This window comes from Chinchilla lanigera, unplaced genomic scaffold, assembly GCF_000276665.1.
Source record: "Chinchilla lanigera isolate Chin_1 unplaced genomic scaffold, ChiLan1.0 scaffold00002, whole genome shotgun sequence".
Classification (NCBI taxonomy): Eukaryota; Metazoa; Chordata; class Mammalia; order Rodentia; family Chinchillidae; genus Chinchilla; species Chinchilla lanigera.
This window is the reverse complement of record NW_004955403.1, coordinates 1,747,874-1,769,065: the sequence shown is the minus strand read 5'-3', so window position 1 is coordinate 1,769,065 and position 21,192 is coordinate 1,747,874. Positions and strand designations below refer to the sequence as shown.

The window sequence follows — 21,192 nt, the reverse complement described above, 5'->3', positions numbered from 1 at the left end:
CAGGGGGCCAGGACCCACGGCACAGTGCGGGGGCCGAGGCCTGGCTGGCGGTGGGCCACCCTGCTCATGGGGACCCTTCCTGCACCATGGGTCCTGGCTGCAGAGATGTCCGGGAAAATGCGAGGTCAGTAGGTGTTCGTGTTTTCGAAGACCTTCATGACCCCTTCCTGGATCCATAACCATCAAATGAAGAAGAAAATTTCCAGGAAATTGCACTGCCCCAACTGCACTCTCAGAAACATGCTTTAGTATCTCACATTTATTTTCAGAACAGATAGATGATCTCTCTCCTATACTCATCCCCAAAGGGAATCCTTATCTAAGAATGTTAAAAATTGGATTCTGTTCAGAAAAAGCAAACTACTGTCCCAGCTGTGGGGCCTTGTAAGTAGATCAGGGTCCTGGACGGGATGGGGGAAGACAGGGGTGGGACAGTGCTACAAAGGGGCTGCTTCCAAACAAGGGAAGGGCCTTTCTGGGAAGGGCAGGACAGGGCTCTCCAGTAATGGGTCATGGGCTTCAAAAGTGGCAAAAATCCAGGTGAATTTAAGTATTAGTGCAAATTAACAGCTTGCCCCGTTTAACAGCTCAATATGTATGCTTTCACATTTAAAAAATAAGTAAAAAGGGTTGGCTATACTTGTCCAAAGCAAGCAATCAAGGGACTTATTTTTGGTTTAACAGTAATGAAAGCTCAAAATTTACTAAAGACTAACGTGTAAGTCACACAATTTGGCAGTGCACGACAGACAGGGATCTTCAATTAAAAATCTATTACAGGTGCAAAAATATAAAAAATGGTCAAGATATGTGAAAAAATTGATGTGCTTTAAAAATTTCAAATATTCCTACTAGAATAAAACTCTGGTTTTGTGCTTAACCAGCTCCTTGGACTCTATTGGAAAATAAACTCAAAAGCAAAACTGCAGTACCGGAGCAGAACTACCTCTGTTTTGGAAGCACCCAGCTCTGAGTTTTGTACAAACTCATATGTGTTAGACACCGTTCTGAGACTACCCCGCAGAACCTGTAACCCGAGCTAGCAACAGCGAGTGAGGGGGCTTGAGGAAAAGTACCAAATGGAGAGGTTTAGGGAGACCCGGAGCAGGCGGGAGGCGTGGGCTCAGGTCTGCACTGGGAAGGCCCCGGCAGCCAGCGTCCTTGACTTCCCACGGGCGCTCATGAGCACACCACATGCACCCTGGCTGCACGCACCTGCACGAGGCTGAGGACCGAGTCCTTCAACGTGGAGCAGAGCAAGGGTGAAGCCGGCCAAGCCCAGGAGGGCGCCGTCTGGAAGGACAACGACTGCAGCCCGCTATTCACCCTCACTGCCCCAGGGCCCGCAGTGCGGTGCTGTCACCACCGGATCAGATGGTCGAGGCATGTGCAGGGCTTGCCCATCTCATTTTGGAATTGCACAAAGCAGAACATGGTTGGCTGTCCCCTGCCTTGTTCCCAACACTCTGCACCCAAATAAACACCCTGTCCGAGGGAGCAGTGTGCCTCCTGTGCAGCTCAGCTCCCACCTCAACGCACCCTTCTCCTTCCAGAGCTAAGCAGGGGCCGGGGACACCCCGGGGTCACGCCCGCCCTCCTTTCCTCCCCTCTCCCTTCCCAAGGGCCCACAGGCCCTCACACACAGAAGGAGCACCCCAGGGGGCCAGAGGTCTTGTCCTTTCACCCATTTGCAGGTTAGGGGATCCTTGAATCAAGTCTCTGGGTTTGTATTGTGAAGCAGGCGGGGACCGGATGCTGGGGCGCAAACAGGCAGCTCACCTGTGGGGTGCGGGAGGCGCTGGGGCTGCTGGAGGCCGAGGACACCATGCTTACGTTGGGGTTCATGCTGCGCTCACGCTCATCCTGGTAGATGCGGTCCCGCTCCACCTCAGGCAGGTTAAGGAAGTTCTGCATGGCCCGCAGGTTCACGAGCAGGGACTGCGAGGCTGTTCTGGGGTCCTCCTCCTTGCGCAGGATCTCCGACAGCAGCCCCTGTGAGGCGGGAATGAGAAAGGGCTGGGTTAGACACTCAGGGCCTGTGCCTGGTTTCCACCCCGCCTGGCACTGTGTCAGGGACCCCAGGCTCACTTTCTCGGGCTCTGCGAAAGGAAGAGTATGCAGTGTGCCTATCCACCGTGGCAGGGCCGTGTTTGGGGACCATTCTATCCCAACACTAGCACCGCAGTGATTATCAGCATGCAGATGCCAGCCAGCAAGGTAGGTGCTGGAGAAGAATCGCGAAGCTGCAATTACCACCAGGTGCCTCCTACAAGTATTTCAGGAACTGTTAGAACTCTCTGCTTGAAACTGGGAACACTTGGCAGTCCTGCTCAGCTTTACAAATCTGCCAAGTTTGGTAAATTTAGTTCCGACATTTAAACGGTATGAGAGATTTACATCGATTGAAAAAAAAAAAGTTTGGCTGAATTTCTGTGTGACCGGACACTCGTTTCAATATGGATGTTTCTTGTGGCAGGAAAAAAAAAAAAAAAAAAAAAAGACAAAGCAAATGGCTGCGCCGGTGTTATGCTGGAGGACGTCCGGATACCACACGCGCAGCTCTCGGCGCCTGGGCGCCGGGGCAGCCGGACCCCACCGTCTGCAGCGAGGGTGTGGCGGCAGCCCGAGGAGCCAGAGCGGCCGCCACTGCACAGAGGACACTGGGGCTTGGCTTCCAGCTGGACACGTGACTCACCCGAACAGCAGGTCTCAGATAGGAAGTGAGTGTTCTCATGAGCTCTAAGGACAGAGAACGCACAAAGAAAAGTAAAACGTTGCTGAGATTAAGTGGCAGAGACTCCAGAAAAGAACAGGAGCCCCAGTGGGGACGGGCAGCATGGTGGGCAGAGCTAGGTCCACGTCTACCCACACACCGCCAGGCTCTCAAACAGAGGCGCTGCTCTGCATCCAGCCTATGTCCGTGCGGGGCAGAAGGCCCAGGAGCATCCTCAGGAGCAGCCAGGATGCCTATGCTGAATCTGAGGACAGACGGGCACTGAAGCCAGAGGCACTTCTGAAGAGGTGAACTAAGGAAAGGAAAGGTGGCCCTGTTTGATTCTAACGCACAACTTACAATGAAAGGCCATTGCATGCCAGAGTGGCATGCAAGCTCTGGCTGGCCAGAAATCTGCAGTGTAAGGCGGTACCTTTAAAGGGAATGATGTGTTAGAATACTGATGAGGCAAACGCTGCCTATAGGAGCCTGCAGCACAGTGCGCAGCACCTGGAGGAAGCAGTCGCCATTCAAACGCTGCAGCAGACGACTTCACTGTAAGGACCACAGGTGGGCAGCACACCATCTAAGAGCGCTGCAGCTTGGGCATGATGTGGAGGAATCCCAAGGAATGCTGGGTAGCAATGGGTACACAGCCAGGGCTGGAGAGCACTCTGTGTGTGTGTGTGTGTGTGTGCGCGCGCGCACGCGCGCACGTGCATGCTTCACAAAGGGAGGTCAGAATGGAAATAAGAATAAAATAAACCATACAATGAAACTAGGATACTGTTCATGTGTGTGCACATGTGTACGTGTGCATGCCCGTATATGCTCGAGGAAAGAGCTTGGTAGGATGTATACAATACCTCACAGGTATGTATGTAGGACGTATGTTTACGGGATATCTCACAGGTAAAAATCTTCTAAGAAAGATCCAGATTTCTTGCCACGCTTTAGAAGCAACAAGTGAGACATCTGTCTTCCAGAAAGTATTAGGTAATCCACATATTGATTCTCTGTTCTAAAACTAAGTCAGTTCTACTTTAAGTTACCCTACTTTCTAATTGCACTAAACAGACCTGAAATACTCATGGATTTGTTCTAAAGACGAAAAAAATCCCTATAGGTAGAGAATCAAGCAGGCAGTGTATTTCACATCCCTAGCAACTCCCACTATCAGTGAAACACTAAGACTGACGTTTTCTGAGCTTTCTTTAATGATGAGCCATGCACAAGAAGAGTAATTGGTCTTCCAAATACTACAATTTGATGTTTTAGGATCAACACGAAAATGTACTCTGATAGCTATTATGAGCGTCACTCTAGACATCTCAAAGCAAAGATAACATTATTCTTCCTCCATGAAATTATTTTCATAAATTATAGAGTATATTTTAACTAAGATTCTGCATACAAAGTCATAACAGAAACTCCTGCGCTAATGCAACACGGCTCAACATTGAAAGTTTACTGATTCCTAAAGATCACTCCAGAGCACAAAACATTTTATTTGCTTCTCACCTGACTGACCACTGTCTTTCCCTTTGAAACCGTGTAGACCCTTCCTCTGCAGTTTTAGCACACCAGACAAGCTCACAGGAAACGGGGGCACTTCTAAGGAAAGTGCAGAGGAGCACCCTGAGGAGGCTGACTGAAGGCGGCACGATGGAACACTGCTTCCGCACGTTCGTTTGCCTAATTGAAGTCTCAGCCCAACAGAGTGGCCAGACCGCCCCGTGCATCCCCTCTGGAGAACGAGAACACCGTTCTAAATTAGTTACTTAAACTCTCCTCCGCGGCACCGCAGCCCCAGAGCGGATCCTTTCAATAACAAATGGCTAATTGGAGGTCTAAGGAGTTTTGCTGATTTGTCAGTCTTTATCTCTTGGCTTATTTGATATGCTTTTAATTTTCTTAAACAGGGACTTTTTAAAAATGGAGTCCCCCTTCTGCAGGTTCATGCATGTGAAGTAAATTTATTTAGTTAGTTGAAAACTATCAGAGGGGGAAAAATCACCAGAAAACCTACAACATCACTCACATACACTATGCATCGGCCCATCTCATTATTAAGATAAGTAAATGTTTATCATATTGCAAGTGTCTTAGATGAAACGTAAATTAATAATTTATCTCGCATAAATATTTATACAGCCTTTGCCACTCCATCATCTGGCACTTTAATTATCCACTGGCCGGGCAGGAGGTGTCACTGGCACATGGCATCACGCAGCCTGCGACGTGGACAGTGTGGCGCAGCACCTGGGCACCGGGAGGAAAGCGCGGCCGCGAGCAGCAAGGTCATGAATATGGAGAAGGTGCAAATGGAAGGAAATTAATAAATTAACCAGGATATTGCTTATGAAACTTTCATACCAGGAATCACATGAAAACGCACAGCAAGGACTGAGTCAGCGGTCAGTAAGGATTTTCCTCTCAGAGGCAACAGAGCCCTCTCCAGGGGGACGTGGCCACCGCCTCCGCGTGGAGCTGCGACGTGGAGCCCGGGGCTGCAGCCTGTGCGGACAGGGAGAGCTGGGCCCACGTGCAGACCCTGCACAATAGCACGACAGGCACTGGACTCCGAGGAACGCAGGAAAAGCCTCAAACCGGCCTCTCCCTCGTACCAATGGGGCACTGGGGAGCTTCAGAGCTCTTCCAGCACAGCAGAGGGTTTAGGAGTTTGGCAAAAAAATTCACAAAAATCAGCCCAATCCAGAGCATAAACTGTGAGGCAGCAACGTAAGGCTGGCAGCTTACTGGATGGCAGAGGCCAGTCACGGCAAACCCATGGCATGCGTGCCAGCAGCAGGCTGTGTGAATCACTGAAAACTCTAAAAGGTTCACCACCGCTGCTACAGGCTATTTCCACACATGAAACAAATAAGGTGAGTAATTTTTAAAATAAAAACTCATCCATAGCTTCCTAGTGTTTTTAGATAAGCAATATTTCTTTGTCATGAACTAAATGACCTGACAGCCTCTGAACCTGCACTTTCTGGTGATGAGTGTTCAGTTCCCACACTTCTTCAGCAGTGTATATACTTTGCCCCAAACTGTCTTACGCATTAACACATGGCAACACTCAAAAACTGTGGGGAACATCCTGCGTCCAGAGCTACAACATTTACTTCCGGGCATCTATCTGCACGACCTCGCCAGCTCTCGGGAGGGGTAAGAAGCTCCTCTGAGGGGCGATGAGCCCTGTCAGAGGCCGTAAGGGACCAGCTCCTGTGTGCTGGTTTCAGGAACACAGAGCCCGAGCCCCCCAAGTGCCCAGGCCCCTGGGGCAGAGCTGTCACACTGGCTGGAGTTTAACAGATGACCTCTCCTCCTGGCTCTCCAACACTTGCAGCCTCTCTGAAATCTGACTGTATCTCTTCACAGGAAGCCCAGGGAGACCCCAAACCAGGGATGGAGGATGTCTTAGGGCTTTTGATGATACAGACAGCCAGCTGCAGTACGGGTGCCACAGGTTTACCACCGCTGCCTAAGCGCAGCCTCTCCCGCCGTCACAGGGGGAGCCCTCAGGCTCCACACACCTAGTCTGGGAGCATGGGCGACGGCTCCATGAATTTGCTTCTTACTTCTCACTCAGTACAAGCTCAGCGAGGGCCGGAAGACCACAAAGAGACAGACCCTGCTCCGGAAGACAGCTATCTGGGAGGAGGAGACAGTCTTAGAGGAAGAGGGAAAAGACAACAGCGTCACAAATGCACAGGAGCTGGTGCCACCCTCGCTGAGAGGAGCGACGCACCCCCGGAACCCAGGCGGGGGCAGAGGTGCCGAGAGCTGCGGCCCAGCCCGGTGGGACTCGGAGTCACACATGGGGAGGGTGCAAGACCAGGCGAGGCAAAGAGGGGCCAGCAGCCACAGCCGCGGAACGACGTGAGGAGAGAGAGAAGCCTCCTCAGAATACAAGAGAAGTCCATCTCCGCAAAAGCAGGCACCCTCAGCCCCACACCGCTGACCACACAAACATGATCCCGACACCACAGCGAGGCAGCACCGCCGCCCCCAAATGAAGCGATATTAGGTAATCTGCATAGCCTTTTTGTCACCTGCAACAAATTAGGCTTTCAATATGCAAAACATCTTCCTTCCAGAAAAACAAATGATCGTGATTCCACTTAATTGTAATTTAATGAGGCATAATTTATTTTTAAAGTGATATCCACCAGGTGTGCACCAGGGAAAGGGGCCCAGACAAACCCCCGAGCTTTTCTTTCGAAAAAGAATCCGACTGGCTGGAGACTGTTTTCGTTCCTGTAAATTACGTTTTTTCTTTGTGGCCACTGAAGTGGGAGACACAAGATAACTTGCAGTGCTCACTTCTCTATCATAATGTACACCTTTGAGGTAGGTCGATCCAAAAACTACTCACCATACAGAGAAAATAGGCCAGAGGTGCCGGGTTCACCTCAGCCAGGGTACGGGGTAGCACGTCACGGAAACCCAGAGAGAGCACCTGTGGGCACTGCCTGCCCCTGCCTGCACTGACAGCAAAGTCACACGCGCGGAGACTCGGGGCTGGCAGTGCTGGGGAGGGCCCAGCCCTCACCTATGTCTTAGTCATAACTTCTGGGGCGGGGATAAATTCTACATGGTGTCTAAAGGCAATCCTCCTCAGAAGTGAAGTTACAGCTCTTTAAAGATGCAAGAGGCAGAATTTATTATGCAGACGTGAGTCTGAAGATGCATTTAGTTCGCAATTATGTACGGTTTTCAACAAATGGTGTCATAACCAATCAGCAAGGATGAAAGATCACCTGTACTCCCACTTCACAGATTAAGATTACAGAGGGTCAGGTCGAAGGAGGGGCCTGGGCACTCCCTGGGGTCTGCTCTCCATCCTGTCCTGAGTGCGGCCCCCTCCACACTCTTCCCTTGGGAGGTCATGGGGAGGGAGAGGGAGGGGGGAGGGAAGGGCAGGTTGGTTTTTTGGTTGGTTGGGTTCCTCCACATTCTTCACGCTTACCTGCTGGCCTTAATTTTCACACAGTGGTGGAATGTCAGTGCCCAGGTGACAAGAACAAAAACCTGGTCTCCTCCCCAGAAGCCAGATAATCCGAGTTCTGGGCCACATCGCCGGGAGTGAACTCGAGCTACTGCAGCAGCAGGCTCTGGGGCAGGGCTCCGTGTGGAGCTACGGTGTCCTACCGTCTACATGGGACCTAGCCAGAACGTTTCCCTGGCACCTCCGGCCACTCTGCTCTCCAGATGGTCCTGAGCCATTTTCTCCCTAGTTCACGACCGGAAACAGGTTTCCCTGGATCCTACATTCACAATCCACAACCTCGCCACAAACGTGGCTGTGAAGCGCATTCGTGCAACGCTGAAACACTCCCCGCCCCCGACCCCCCAGAGCACGGCTCAGCCGTGAAGCCAACTTACGCAGTCTGATTTGAATAAAAGGGATACAGGGCACAACAATGACAATTTGATTTTTATTATTAAAAATGATGTGTTAAATCCTCAAAGAAAATGTCGTTATTGCATTAGTTTAATAAAACCTCTTTTATTACAGTATTTCTTTATTAGGTAAGACAGCCTATGCAAGTGGCAATTGTAGGACTGGGTGGATACAGCTGAGCATCTAAGGGGAGTCAGTGTGCTCTGCAAACGTGAATGCACATATACCAGGGACACCGCAGGCAAATGTTACTGTAGAGCCGTATTTTCCAACGCTGACGGCCTAGGTACGTAGGTGCTGTGTGCACACTGCAGAGGGACAAACGTTCTCCCTGTTTTGGACTGAGACGAAACGAAAGCACCGAGGCCACCTCGTGCCTACGTCGCTTCTCTCTCAGGTCCCTGAGGGCTTCCTCCCATGACAGGCGCCACCTGGAACAGAAGCCCGTGCTCGGGGCTCACTGCCAGCTGCCGATGCCTGAGAGCGCAGGGCTCTCGGGTGCTCAACGCTTTGCCTGTCACTTCTGGGAGCAGGAGTCCTGTCCTGGTGGAACAGCCAGCGAGCAGCCCTGCCCGCAGGCTACACACTCCAGGTCTGCCTCACGTTACACTGCAGATCTTTCCCTCCAGCCTATAGAAAACAGTCACAGGAGCTGCAATTTGGGGTCATGCAAACTCCACTTCAGAGCAAATATTCCCTGCTCCCCAAATCTGCAAGTTATGACACAAAGCACTTGTCTCAGACAGCTTCCTCTGAGTTACCCGATCGCTGCACCAGTGGACACAGAGAACAAACACCCCTCAGCTTTAGAAAGTGCTAAGGACCAGAACAAGCCACGCACAATCCAAGCCCAAGTCTCCCAAGCGCATTAGCAGCAAGAAGCGAAAGCAAACGGAGAGCTGAACAGGTTCCCTTTGGAAACATCTTCCCGGCGGAGTCTCAGCTCTGGGCACACCATGGTTTCTCCTCACACCTCGCGTACCTGGCACCGCGACGCTGCACTCACAGAGTGCCGGGCCTGCGTACTCCGAGCTTCCAGGAGTGCTCTGTGAAACAACTGCTGGCACGCTGCCCAAAATTCACTAGCTTTGGCTACTCTGTCAAAACATTGGCAAAAACAGTTCTTCCCCAAAACAAAACAAAGCAAACCAAAAAATACATTTATTGACTATTTATATCTCCAGTGCATCAGATGCCTTTAAATACAAGGAAAGCACTCCGTTAACACACGAGCTGTCCCGAAGCAGTGACAAAACTCGATTCTTTCTTGCTGAAGTATTTCTGCCTTAACTTCCTCCGCTTCTCAAGTCAAAGCACCTGTTTCTCAGCACCCAGGGGCACAGCGTGGCACTCATCATGCCCCGGGACCTTGGCAGGGGGGGTCTCTTCCCGGTCCTCCCCAAGGAAGGGCTTGTGTCTTTCACCTACTCCTCCGCCAGAGCAAACGTGAGGACATGTCCTGATGGGTGTCAGGTTGAAGCCAGCCTCGCGGGGCTCACAACTAGACTTGAAGTGGATGACAATCAGTGAATCTCCCTGTGGCTCAGCGACCTCACTTGCAGAACCGGACCACTGCCCTCCTGCACAGGGTACCCCCGGAGCCCACAGCCCATGCTGCGCACACTGTGAGTTCAGCACTATACGAGGGAGTGCCACTGCGACCCTAGCATGGTCTCCAAACTCTGAATAAATATTTGTTAAATGAGGGGATAAATAAATGTAGAGCACGTCCAAGTACAGCTCTTATTGTAAATTTTCAGCTTTAAATATTCAAGACACTTTAAATAATTTCAAACAGGCCTTAATTGTATCATTATTTAAACATGAGTCATAGTCATAAAGTTAATTTATCAAAACAACACTTTTTATAATGAAATTGGAATAACAGGATTAGAAAATAGCCGAGTATTTCAAACACAATGTGAATATTGTTTCATGATGATCCTTTTTTTTCTTTTTTTGTGAAGACTTTAGTTTGGAAATGTGCAAATATTATTTGATTTCTTGATGATGGCCACTCCTTTTGGGGTAAGATACAGAGTCTCAGTGTTTTTTTATTTGCATTTCTCTAATGGTCAGTGATGCTGAACATTTCTTCATGTATTTACTGGCCATTCGTAGTTTTTCTTCTCAGAAGCATCTATTCATTTCAGAAGACCGTTTTCTGGGGGGCGATCTAACAAATGCTGGCGTGGCTGCAGGGAGAAAGGAATCTTTTACACTGTTGGTGGAAGTGTGTGATGATGGTGGAATTAGTGTGAAGATTCCTCATAAAACTAAAATTAAAAATTCCGTCTGACCCAGATAGTCCTCTTCTAGGTATTTTCCCCTTCTAGGTATTTTCCCCTTCTAAGAGTTAAAGACCTCACATTACAGCAGTCCATGGACATCCATGTTTATAGCAGCGTAATTCAGAATAGCTAGATCTGGATGCTGCCTGCATGTCCATCTACAGATGAATGGGTAAAGAAAACGGGGTATTACACACAATGGAGCATTACTCTGCCATAGAGAAAGATAAATTTGAGTCATTCGTCGGAAAATGGATACACCTTGAGACCATAATGGTAAGTGAACTAAATCAGAGACAGAAGCTTAAATTATCACATGGCTTCTCTGATATAAAAAGCCCAAAATATAAATAAAAAGAATAGAAACTAATGGAAAGTAGGGAAAGAGATCTTTCTCAAATGGGAAGGAGACCGAGGTGCAGGAGGGAGGGGATGAAAGAAATGAATTAAGATGTGTTATGGACATGAACCAACCCCACACAAGGAATGTACGCATTATGTCCTGCACACCTGATGGGAAGGAAGGAGGGAACAGAAGAAAGAAAGAAAAGAAAGAAAAAGAAAGAAAAAAAAGAAACAAAGACAGAGAAAGAAAGGGAAATAACTGTTGTCTATATTGTGAACTTAGGCACCAAACTCATACTGAGAGAACCTACTAAGTTCCAACTGATTTCAAATGGAAACCATTATATTTATTTCACAACAGCTCTGGCCTTTAATGTAATTCACTATATCTGAACAAACACGCACTGAACACGCGCCAAATGGTCACTATTTCAATCAGCGCTCATGAACACTACTGTAGATATCGTTTTATTGCTTTAACTAAGCAATGGTGAAGGTACATAAACAATGAGACTTATAGTTAGTTTTCTTGTATTTCCTTTATGAAAATTATACTTTACTTTTAAAATATCTCCCAGGATTTGGGGTGACTAGTTAAATAATACAAGAGTAGACCTTCACAATGAAAGTCCTCCACCCTGCACGAAGTGAGTCCATCACTCTCTGCTGCAGAATGGTGAAAAAACATAAAGCTACCACCAAAAGGGAGTCTTTTTATTCTTTTGTGAACATGGAGAGCCGAGGTTCCTACGCTGGGTCCAGTAACTGGTTTCTAAGGACTCTGCACTGGTCAGGAAGTCATGGAAGAGACAGGACAGCACGCCACAGTACAGCTGGGAAGGGGCGAAAATGAAGGGATCTTCCCACTTTCTTACACACAAACTTCCGTTTCGCGTGGATGCAGGAGTGGGGGCTGAGATGGAGAGAGTGACACCTGCCGTATCAATCTTCCCTTTACTCCAAGCCCAGCCATACCGATTAGTCCCCCGACCTAAACAATTCATGTTTTTTTTTGCTGGAGATGGCCCAGAAGGTGCTGGGTGCCAACAATCTTTACATCGAGAGCCGGCTTCTGAGAGCCACCCTCGAGCCACCTAATAACAGACACTGCTATCTTGGGAGATATTAATATTACTACGATCTTTAAATCTACGAATTCAGGCCAGTGATTCTGAAATGAAAGCTTGTTTATTTTATGAGGCAAGCAGGATCATCTCTTCCTACTTTATTAATTTAACGTCCTGAAATCAAAAGAGGGGACATTATTGACTTTGAAACTCAATAACATGTTCATGCCTGGTCTGCGGCGTCTCTCTGTGGGCGGGCTTCCTCTCCTGCACTGGTCTCCTTGTCGTTTTATAAGCAGCTCACTGGACCATGCAAGTCAAGACCCCACGATTCCCACTGTGCTCCGCAACTCTGCGACCGGAAAGCACCGGTGCTGCTACTGGATGCTGAGAAATAACAAGGACTGAGGCCAGATGTCGGCCGACAACGAATTCCAGGGCCTCGGAGGTCAAGCTTCCCACAAACATAAACTGTACGTATCACTAAATCATGTCTGTCTCTCAGTAACAGTATGCTGAAATCAAACAAAGACATTAATGGACAAGTTTTGTCCTCCAAGCTCAGACTCCCAAGTTGAGAAGCTGAGACACATCTCTTTCTGACGGCGCCACTTCAGAACAAGGCGTTCAGCAAGCCCTGCAGCGTCTGCACTTTAATAATTTGGGCCGTGTGCATACTACAAACACTGTGTCAGTAAGCACAAGGGCAGAAATCCATGTCACTCCATGGAAAAACATTTACATTTCTAGCAGGTGACCTGATGGCCAGCTTTTCTGATACATCATTCAATCTAATTTTCCAATCTGCTGAAAACATTCTCCAGTTGCTGAGTGACTCCATAAATTGTATTTATGACCCTGGTCGTAAGTTTCTTCAAATGATGTGGCTTTGATGTGTAAACTGCAGATTTTTTTTTTTGCAAACACTCATAAAAAATAAAAAGTAGTCAAACGAGGACAGACCACCCGATGATTCTCGGAGGGTTTTGTGGGCCCTGCGTTCCCCCAGGTGTGTGCAGGGCGCTTGGCGTCCTCCACCCAGGTCCCCAGTCAAGGCTGCAAGGGGCTAGCATTGACCTTCAGTGGCCGAGCAAGGTCATTACAAGGAGTAAGACCCACCATGAAAAAAGCACAACAAATCCTGCAAAACGCATCTGTGCTTTGGCCAAACCCGTATTTCTGAGAACTGGCCCAGTGGAATGACCTGAGATGCTAGAAGAACCTTGAATTTTCTGAGGTCCGGCAAGGTCTGGAGAGCGGCAGAGAGACTACATAAGTGACGCGTGGGTCATTTCTGGTGATAAAACTCCCGCACAAGGACGCTTCCTTCCAGAGCTCTGCCACACAAGCCCAGGGCCAGCAGGGCAGGAAGGAGCCCAGGGCCACACCTGTCCCCTGCACATGCAGCGCACAGCCTCTCATGGATTTAGGCTTGTTTGGATCATAGACTCCTCTACTTCATTTAACAGATTTGCTTCGATGGAAGGAAGGTCTCCGAGGAGAGGTGAAGTCAGCAAGTAGGGATTTCTGACATATGAAGATGTAGGTCATTGGAGTTTTAAATAAATTAGAGAATAGTTTATCTATTAAGGAAGCTTCGCTATACATATTTTATGAGTCATTGCTTATCACGGGTCACTGGACATCAGTAACGTTAAGTCTTTTAAATTCTGTCACCAGCCTTTTCATGCTGGCACAGGCTCTGGTTAATTTTTCTAAGTCCACATTGCAACAAGAGGCAAAAGCTGAAGACCGGGCTTCCTAATCACACCGTGAAAGGCAAAGATGTAAAAACAGGTGACAGTCAAGCAACTCAGCTGCACCCACCGAGCCAGCAAGTGGAAACGTGTCAGCACCCGGCCACGCGCACGTCACAGGCGAGGAAGAGGGATGTGAAGGAGAAAGTCAGGTCCGGCTGCTTCCTGAAGCTCTCCCTGCAGACGCCGCGCCGCACCCAGGGCGGAGCTGCTGAGACTCCGGAGACTCGCGGGAAGGTCCACCAGGGCAGCTCGGCAAGAACTCCCCAGGCCAGTTCCCGAACGCTGCGTCTGTCCCCGTCTCATTCACGGGCACTCAGGCTCACTCTGCCTCTCTCCCCATCTTGCCGTTGGTCCATCTAGATAGAAACAGTCTCCGCCGATGAGCTGAGGGAGCCCAGGTTCACAAGGATGACAGTGACATTTTCCAAATAAAGCGGTGGAGTAAACATCTCGTCCCAGCCCCACAAAAGCTCTTGGCTTTCGCTTTGTAAAAAGAATGGACATAAAATGAAGCTGTGCTTATTCCAATGCCTCCCTGCGTGGCACAAACGTCCAGTGGGCCGGCACCAGCCTGGACCTCGACTGTGGCAGAAAAGCCAGTCCTGAGACCATAGTCCCTGCGAGGAACAGCTTCCCAGGCCAGGGGCCCGCTGAGAAGCCAGGCCAGAAAGCACCCGTCCTGCACTGTGATGCCCTCAGGACCTCTTGGCATCAGCCCAGGAGGCTGGACATTCCCAGCTCCCTGTCCTGTCACGGTGAGAGCGAGGCAAGCTCCACAGCCTGAGGAAGGCGGGGCAGGGTGGGCATCACGGGCCACACTGGCTCATGCTGCACCACAGAAGACAGTGCTAGGATGGGCCGCAGCGGGCACCAGGTAGAAATGTCTCATCCTCTCCTCCCTGGCAGGAAGAGCAGGGCCACTCACTCTGCGGACCAGGACGGACAGGGCCTCCGCCCACACTGCGCACCCACGGGACGGGCCATCTCCAGGAGGCCCTGCGCACCTCGTCCCATACACACGGCTCCTGCTTCTGTCCTCCATTTGCACAGTGTGTGTTTTTGTTAATAAAACAGAGAGAAACCCAAGGAAACACCACTCCAGCAGCAGCTACGACCTTCCCAAGGAGCTCGGGTAAGGCACCACTTTATCGAGTATGTACTTTCTGTTTTTAAAAGGCATCATTATGAAAATACACAGCAATCAAAGACGTTCTGAGAAACACAGCTTTCATAAGGTTGCTGCACATCTTCGAACGGCACCGCGCTGCGCGGCGGCCATGGGCGTCAGTGGCTTCTGTGTGAAGAAGCGGCATCTCCAAATAGTTACTATGAGCGGGAGTTTTTTCATCTGGAAATCTTACACGTGGAAAAGTAGGAAGACAGGGCTTTCTGTTTACAGTTCTAGCTGTATTTATGAGTGTTTCCATATGATTTGAGCTTGAAATCCTAGCCAGATTTCTTCCAAGTAAAAGCTTCAAGTACAATCCAGGAAATAAACTGCACGGTGACAACATGTATCAAAATGCTTTTTGTTGAATCTGATGATAAATGAGGTCTAGAGATCATGAACTCTTTCTGGAAAATACTCAAGCATCTGAAGACAGCCACACAGCAGCGAAGGAGCTGAGCATGAGCCTCGCGCTAGCACTAGGTGTCCAGCAAGAACGTGGTTTGAGAAAAAGAAGTCAAAATTCTTCTCTATCCGAAGATGAGCAATTCACTTATAAGTCACAGAATCCATAATATTAAATGTATTTTTTATCATGGCTACCAACTTATGATGTCAGCCCTAAATGCCTGACTCCACTGAAACACAGCCTCCCCCTACGGTGGCTTCCGGGGCCCAGAGCACCATATTTCCCGCTCACAACCCCGGTCTCACCGTGCAGCAGAACCCACCAGCCCGCTGACCTCATGCTCGAGTTCAAACTATGTCACTCTGTCAATGCCTTGATTAGGCTGGGCATTATACACAACAGGTTATGATCCCAGAGGGATGAAAAGCTTTCCCAAATTAAAAGCAGAATTTTAAAAGGAAGTGCTCATACATTCCTCCGCAGTTTCCACTCGATGTGCTCAAGGCTGGCCCGGGAACCCCGGCTCACGCTGATTGAAAGTGAATGTTTCTCGCTGGGTGTAGCCATCTTACACATTTAATGGCGGGGGAAAACAGTAAAATGTGTTCCATGCTTCAATTAGACCTTTTATAACGTGGCACTTCAAAGATGGCAATGCCAGAGAAAAATCATTAATCCATAAAAAGAGACAAAGAAGGCCTTGCAGAAGACAGACCTCCAGGAGCACTGGCCGGGCGGGCACCCTCCCGGCAGGACGCTCTGGCTTTCGTCTCCCCTCATGGTGAGACCGGGGCTTTCACGCTCTCCGGGGGAAAGGTCCACCGCATTCGCGGCTAAGGTCCACACTGACACAACCCCGCTCCCCGTCACCCTGGGCCAAAGCAGCCGTCTACACAACCAGGCAGAAGCTGGGCATGGGACGCACACTTGGCTTGGCTCTGAGCCCATCGGGCCTCCAGACTTCCATGCGGAAGGTCTGCTCACCTCCCGGAGGTGCTCACCACTGCGCCCCGCCTTCAGGGGCCACCGTCCTGCTCCCGGCCATTTCTGTGTCTACTCGGGTGCTGCTGGTTTCTCCGCTTCCATCCTGACTCCTCTGGTCCCAAGCTCTATGACAGATGTTCTAATCTCTTCCTCTAGCGTTCGGAACTCTGAGGCCCAGTCCTTGCTTTCGAGGACCGTTGCTGACCTTCTCGAGACTTCGACCCACATTTCCAGGTCTAGATCCCAAAGTCTGACTCTCACAAGAGGCACACAAATCTCCCCTGTGAGCTAGTTCTGGCCGCTGGGTCAGCTGGTCACAGCTCATACCCACACAGGACCCTCCCCAGTGCCCAGGGGCCAAGGCTCAGTTCTTGGCCAGGCACTGCCCTGTGCCCGCGGCCCGTGAGCCTTATTCTCCATCCTGACCGTCACCACCACCCGCCCTCAGCCTCCGACTCACAGGCTCCTTGGCAGTCCCTGCACTGTGACACCCTCCTGCAGCCCGCCGCTCACGTTTCCTGTAACCTCTGAGAGCTGACCCGTGCTCTAGATGGTCCACCAAGCTCTCCAGCCGGCCGCCCTCAAATCCCTGGGTCCGCACGGAGCAAGGCTTCCTCCCGCAGGCTCGCCGCTGCCCTCTCCCCAGCAGGGGCCCTCTGCCGCCCCTGCCCAGGCCACGCCGCTTGCTGCCGGGCACTCGCCTGGCTCCCTTGTGCCCCCAGAGCCCCGAGCTCAGCCCCTTCCCCTTCACTCTCACACTGGACCTCGAGCAACAGCGTCAGTATCACCTCAGATCTCCTCCGAGAAAAGGTTTTCTGGATCCTACCTCAGATGAAGTCAGAATTTGGGTGGCACCCAAAAATCTGCTTTGCTGTTCGCTTTAGGACAGGGTCTCACAATGTAGTTCAGGTTGCCTTTGAACTCACTATGTAGCCCAGGCTGGCCACAAACTCGCAGTTATCCTCCTGTCTCAGCCTCTTGTGTGCTGGGATTATAGGCATGCGCCACCACGCCCGGCCAAAAATCTGTGTTTTAACAGCCGCTCTGGGTAACGCTGATGCATTCAAGTTTCAAACCTCTGATGGAAAAGAACTGTTCACACAACTGGCCAGAGCCAGACAAGACATGCAAGAGCGAGCTCTTCACCAATCTGCACATAATGCTTCTGAAACATTAAGAACACGAGTACTCTACCCATTATCAATATTTTAGGACTACGCTGCACTTTTAAGGGGTTTATAAAAATTACAGGAATTATGACATAATGATACTCTTTTCCTACAGTTCAAAACAAGATAAACAACAGGTTGTTTGGGCACGCAGAAGTAATTTACAACCAGGTTTTTTTTTTTTTTCTAACCAAGGCATGGTAATGGTAAAATCCACGATCAAGTTCACATCCAGAGAAGAGTAAAGCATGCACCCAGCCCCAAACCACTGCAAAATTCTGGGTCCTGATTCAGGTGCTGGGTTCCGTTATGCTACAGGAACTGATTAACTAGCTGACTCAGCTCATGCATGGATCGATGGGGACCATACTTGGTGACCACAGGGTTACTAATCTAAGCGTGTGTGCATCACAACCCTTTGCCTACGTCGCTCTGGCTCTGGGCCGCCAGTGACCCCAGACGCCGACGGTACCTGTGTGCGGTTGAATGCCACTCTGGCGAACACAGCCTGCGACACGCTGGCCCGCTTCAGCTCGTCTCGGACCTGCTGGTAGATGTCGGGAGAGACCTCCACGGAGGAGCTGGTGGGCTCCGGCTTCACTGCCCGAGGGATGGGCGGGTGGTTCAGGAACTGCTGGTTGATGGCTTGGGGGTGCTGGTGGGCCAGCAGGCGGCTAACGGCGATCTGCTGGTTGATCAGGTGGGCCATGGCGATCTGCTGCCGGACAAGCTGCGGGCTGAGCTGGGGTGAGAGGAGGCCGGGGCTCATGATGGGCTGCAGCGCTGGCACTTGGTTGCGGATGGGCGCACTGTGGTGCATTTGGCTGTGAGGAGACTGTTCGTTGGTTTTCCCCAGGGACGCCAGCTGGTTCATATTTGGTAAATGCATTGGACGCTGGCCCAGAACACAATAGTCTGAAAGGTTTTCTCGTTCCACTCTTTCCACTGTGAAGAGATAAAAGTGATTAAGTCATCATTATTTTCAGTATTTATCGTTAAAATGTGGAGTTCTCGACCATCATATTTTGGTATAGTAATGACATTAATTTCTTTTCGTAGAAAGCCGAAGCCCTGGAGCATAAGTGAGCTACTCTTTCCTGCAAAATATTGCCATGGGAGTTTTTTCATTAAAGAGATGGAAGTAGGGCTGGGGAGGCAGTTGGGTGGTAGGGCACTCGCCTAGCACGCAAGCAATGCAAAGCAAACAAACAAATGGACACGAAAGCCAGAATGTCTGCCACCTCAGCGTTCCTAAACGTCTGGAAGCAAGTGTCTTGTTGAACAGCCAAGGCAGAGCCAGCGGCCATTAGATTCTCAAGCTCATTCCCCAGCTCTATCACACATCTGCCTCATCATCCTGGGTGATAACGGCCCAGCCGCCCTCATCTTCTTGGTGTGGCTCAAGGTACAGTCAAGGTCATCGGGAGAGGACAAGGACAACATCTCCTGCTGAATTAACTACAACCTTCCACGCGAATCTCACACAAATACTAGTACACAACTCTGGAGACGTCCACAGGAAAGACCCACCATCGGTGCAGCCGTTAGTCGCAGGTGGTTATCTCAGTGAGGGTGACATGCCTAAGGTAAGGAGAAAGTCTCCCCAGTAAACAGCGTCACCCAACTGGTCACTGAATAGGCTATCTACTTCATCACACTTTACTGAAAACTTCAAGAACAACCTTCAAAGGGTCAAAAAACACAACAGGAGTCTTAGAGCTGTGCCAGGTTGTTTTTCAGGGAAAGGAATCACTTCCTGGTCATCCCTCCTCTAAACTCTGCTGCCTGGAGAAAGCACATTAGGCTGAGCAACTCCATCATTACCAGCTCTAAGTGCTCACAGCTATAATCTAGAAAAACTGCTTTTGAAAGCAAATTTCCTAGAGACTGAGTAGTTACTTCTCACAACTGCAAATGTTGTCATGACCATGCAAAAGTCCTACTCAAGGTAACTTTAAGAAGCACTGTTTTGGGAGGTTACTTGCTAGAGACCAAAAGTAATAAAAAGAGGACAAACTTTTTTGAAAATAACTGTCCCTCTATTATGCAAATAGTGCTTACGGTAACATTCAGTTTACAGTAACAATCACCGGTATCGGAAAATTACCGAGCCTCAAGAAATTGAGGCAGAAGTACTATGTCCTAGAAAAATGGGAGATTCAACTCCAAGCAGAGTTTCCGTGAGGACCAAGGACTAATCGCATGTGAACGATTTGAATAAAATCTATCCACACACTGTAAGAGTGGAAAAAATAGTATGTGTAAGTTAACAGCTTATGTACACTGTGATCTTACAATATATATGCGGGAGCAAATTAATAGGTTAAAATGTAATTATTTGCTAATATGTTAAAATGTAATTATTTGATCATCTATGTGTCTAAAGGTTTTAGATATTTCTAAATTCCTACTTAGGAAACAAGTGAATATAAATATGTTAGGGTCACATTATATGCAGATGTGTATATTTTCCTCCTTTCTGAACTGATTTTTTACTGAACTTGCCTATGAACTCCCAAACAAGTCAAAAGTTTACTTCTAACTTCTTCCATTTCCAACTTGACCCTTTCAATGAAACCTGCTCAGTCTACTGGTCACCTTTCCTTCCCAAGGTTCAAGGTAAATAAATCACTTTAATCTTCGGCTCTAGAGACATTTTCCAATCATTACATTAATTAAACTCTAAAGTGCAGAGCCTGAACCTTAAACCAAGCAAATGGTTAGGAGCCCTCAGATGAGGTGACCTAACCGGCTCCCTCAGAGCAGGAATCGCTGCTATAAATCCCTTGCTGCAGGAAAATGTGAAGAAAACATAAACTTTGCAGAGTAAAGCTAGACCTCACAGAAACCACTTTCGTTGGTTTCATATTTCAAAATAAGACGAGTTTGAGAATTAAGTTATATTTTCAGGTACTTAATAAGCAAAAACCTCTGTCCATATTTTCTTCTACTCAAAACAAAGAATCACCCTCTTACAGAATGTCTTCTTTGGCCAAAAGTAGATTTTCCAAATACTGAGCACATTCATTTTTCAAGGATTTGATCTCTTGTGAGCGCTTACCTTCTTGAAATGCTCCTAAATCACATCACTCACTTAAAAGACATCCCACTCACAGATCTAGCCGTGCTCTGGGTGTGGAGACATACTGCAGGTCAGTGTCAAAGTAAAGCTCCACGAGCTGGCGGACAGGTCGGACCAGGGCACCGTCCGCTAAGTATGGAGGGAACACCACACCCGCCTTAGGGCTGGAGTCAAGGGCTCTGTGGGACTGGGCTGTCCTTCGAGCATGGTGACACCACACAGCATCAGTCACGTGTAGACTTCAGGGCAGCACCCGGAGGCTGCGGCCGACAGCCCCAGGACAACTTGAGAAGCGGCCTCGAAGGAAGGCACTGGGAGAGAAGGAGCAGCCACCCCAGGCCAACCACTGTCTTCTTATATTGACTTTTCTCCAGATTTCTCATGAAGAATCTGGATTTTCACGTGATATCTCGTGTATCTGTACTGGCAACTAACTTTATTTAATTATTTATTTTTTGTCTTTTTTTTGGTCTTTTTGAGAAAAGGTCTCACTATGCAGTTCAGGCTGGCCTCGAACTCCCAGCAGTCTTCCTGTCTCAGCCTCCTGAATGCTGGGATTATAGGCGGATACCATTATGCCCGGGCTAACTTTATTTTTAAAATACAGTAACGGCCAAACAAGATATTTCTGATAACCAGATCCTGCTTACCACTGCCACATTTTTACATTTTTCCTAAGACATGAAGGACATTCTTTATGTTTTTCAGTCCTTGACAGCTCTACCAATAAAAGCCAGGTTCTTCTAAAAATAGAGGAAAAAAGAGCACCCGCCCACGTTTAAGACGCAAGG

General features: G+C 49.1%; 1 protein-coding gene across 1 annotated transcript in view; it reads right to left on the bottom strand.

Moving 5' to 3' along the window:
• The window catches only part of Satb2 (SATB homeobox 2), a 147,413-nt gene that overhangs the window by 42,023 nt on the left and 84,198 nt on the right, over nucleotides 1-21,192 (bottom strand). Inside the window, exons 6-7 of the mRNA XM_013511972.1 lie at nucleotides 17,792-18,264; nucleotides 1,780-1,992 (exon numbers count right to left, since the gene is read on the bottom strand). Coding sequence (XP_013367426.1) covers nucleotides 1,780-1,992; nucleotides 17,792-18,264 — 686 coding nt within the window. The remainder of the gene's footprint in view (nucleotides 1-1,779; nucleotides 1,993-17,791; nucleotides 18,265-21,192) is intronic.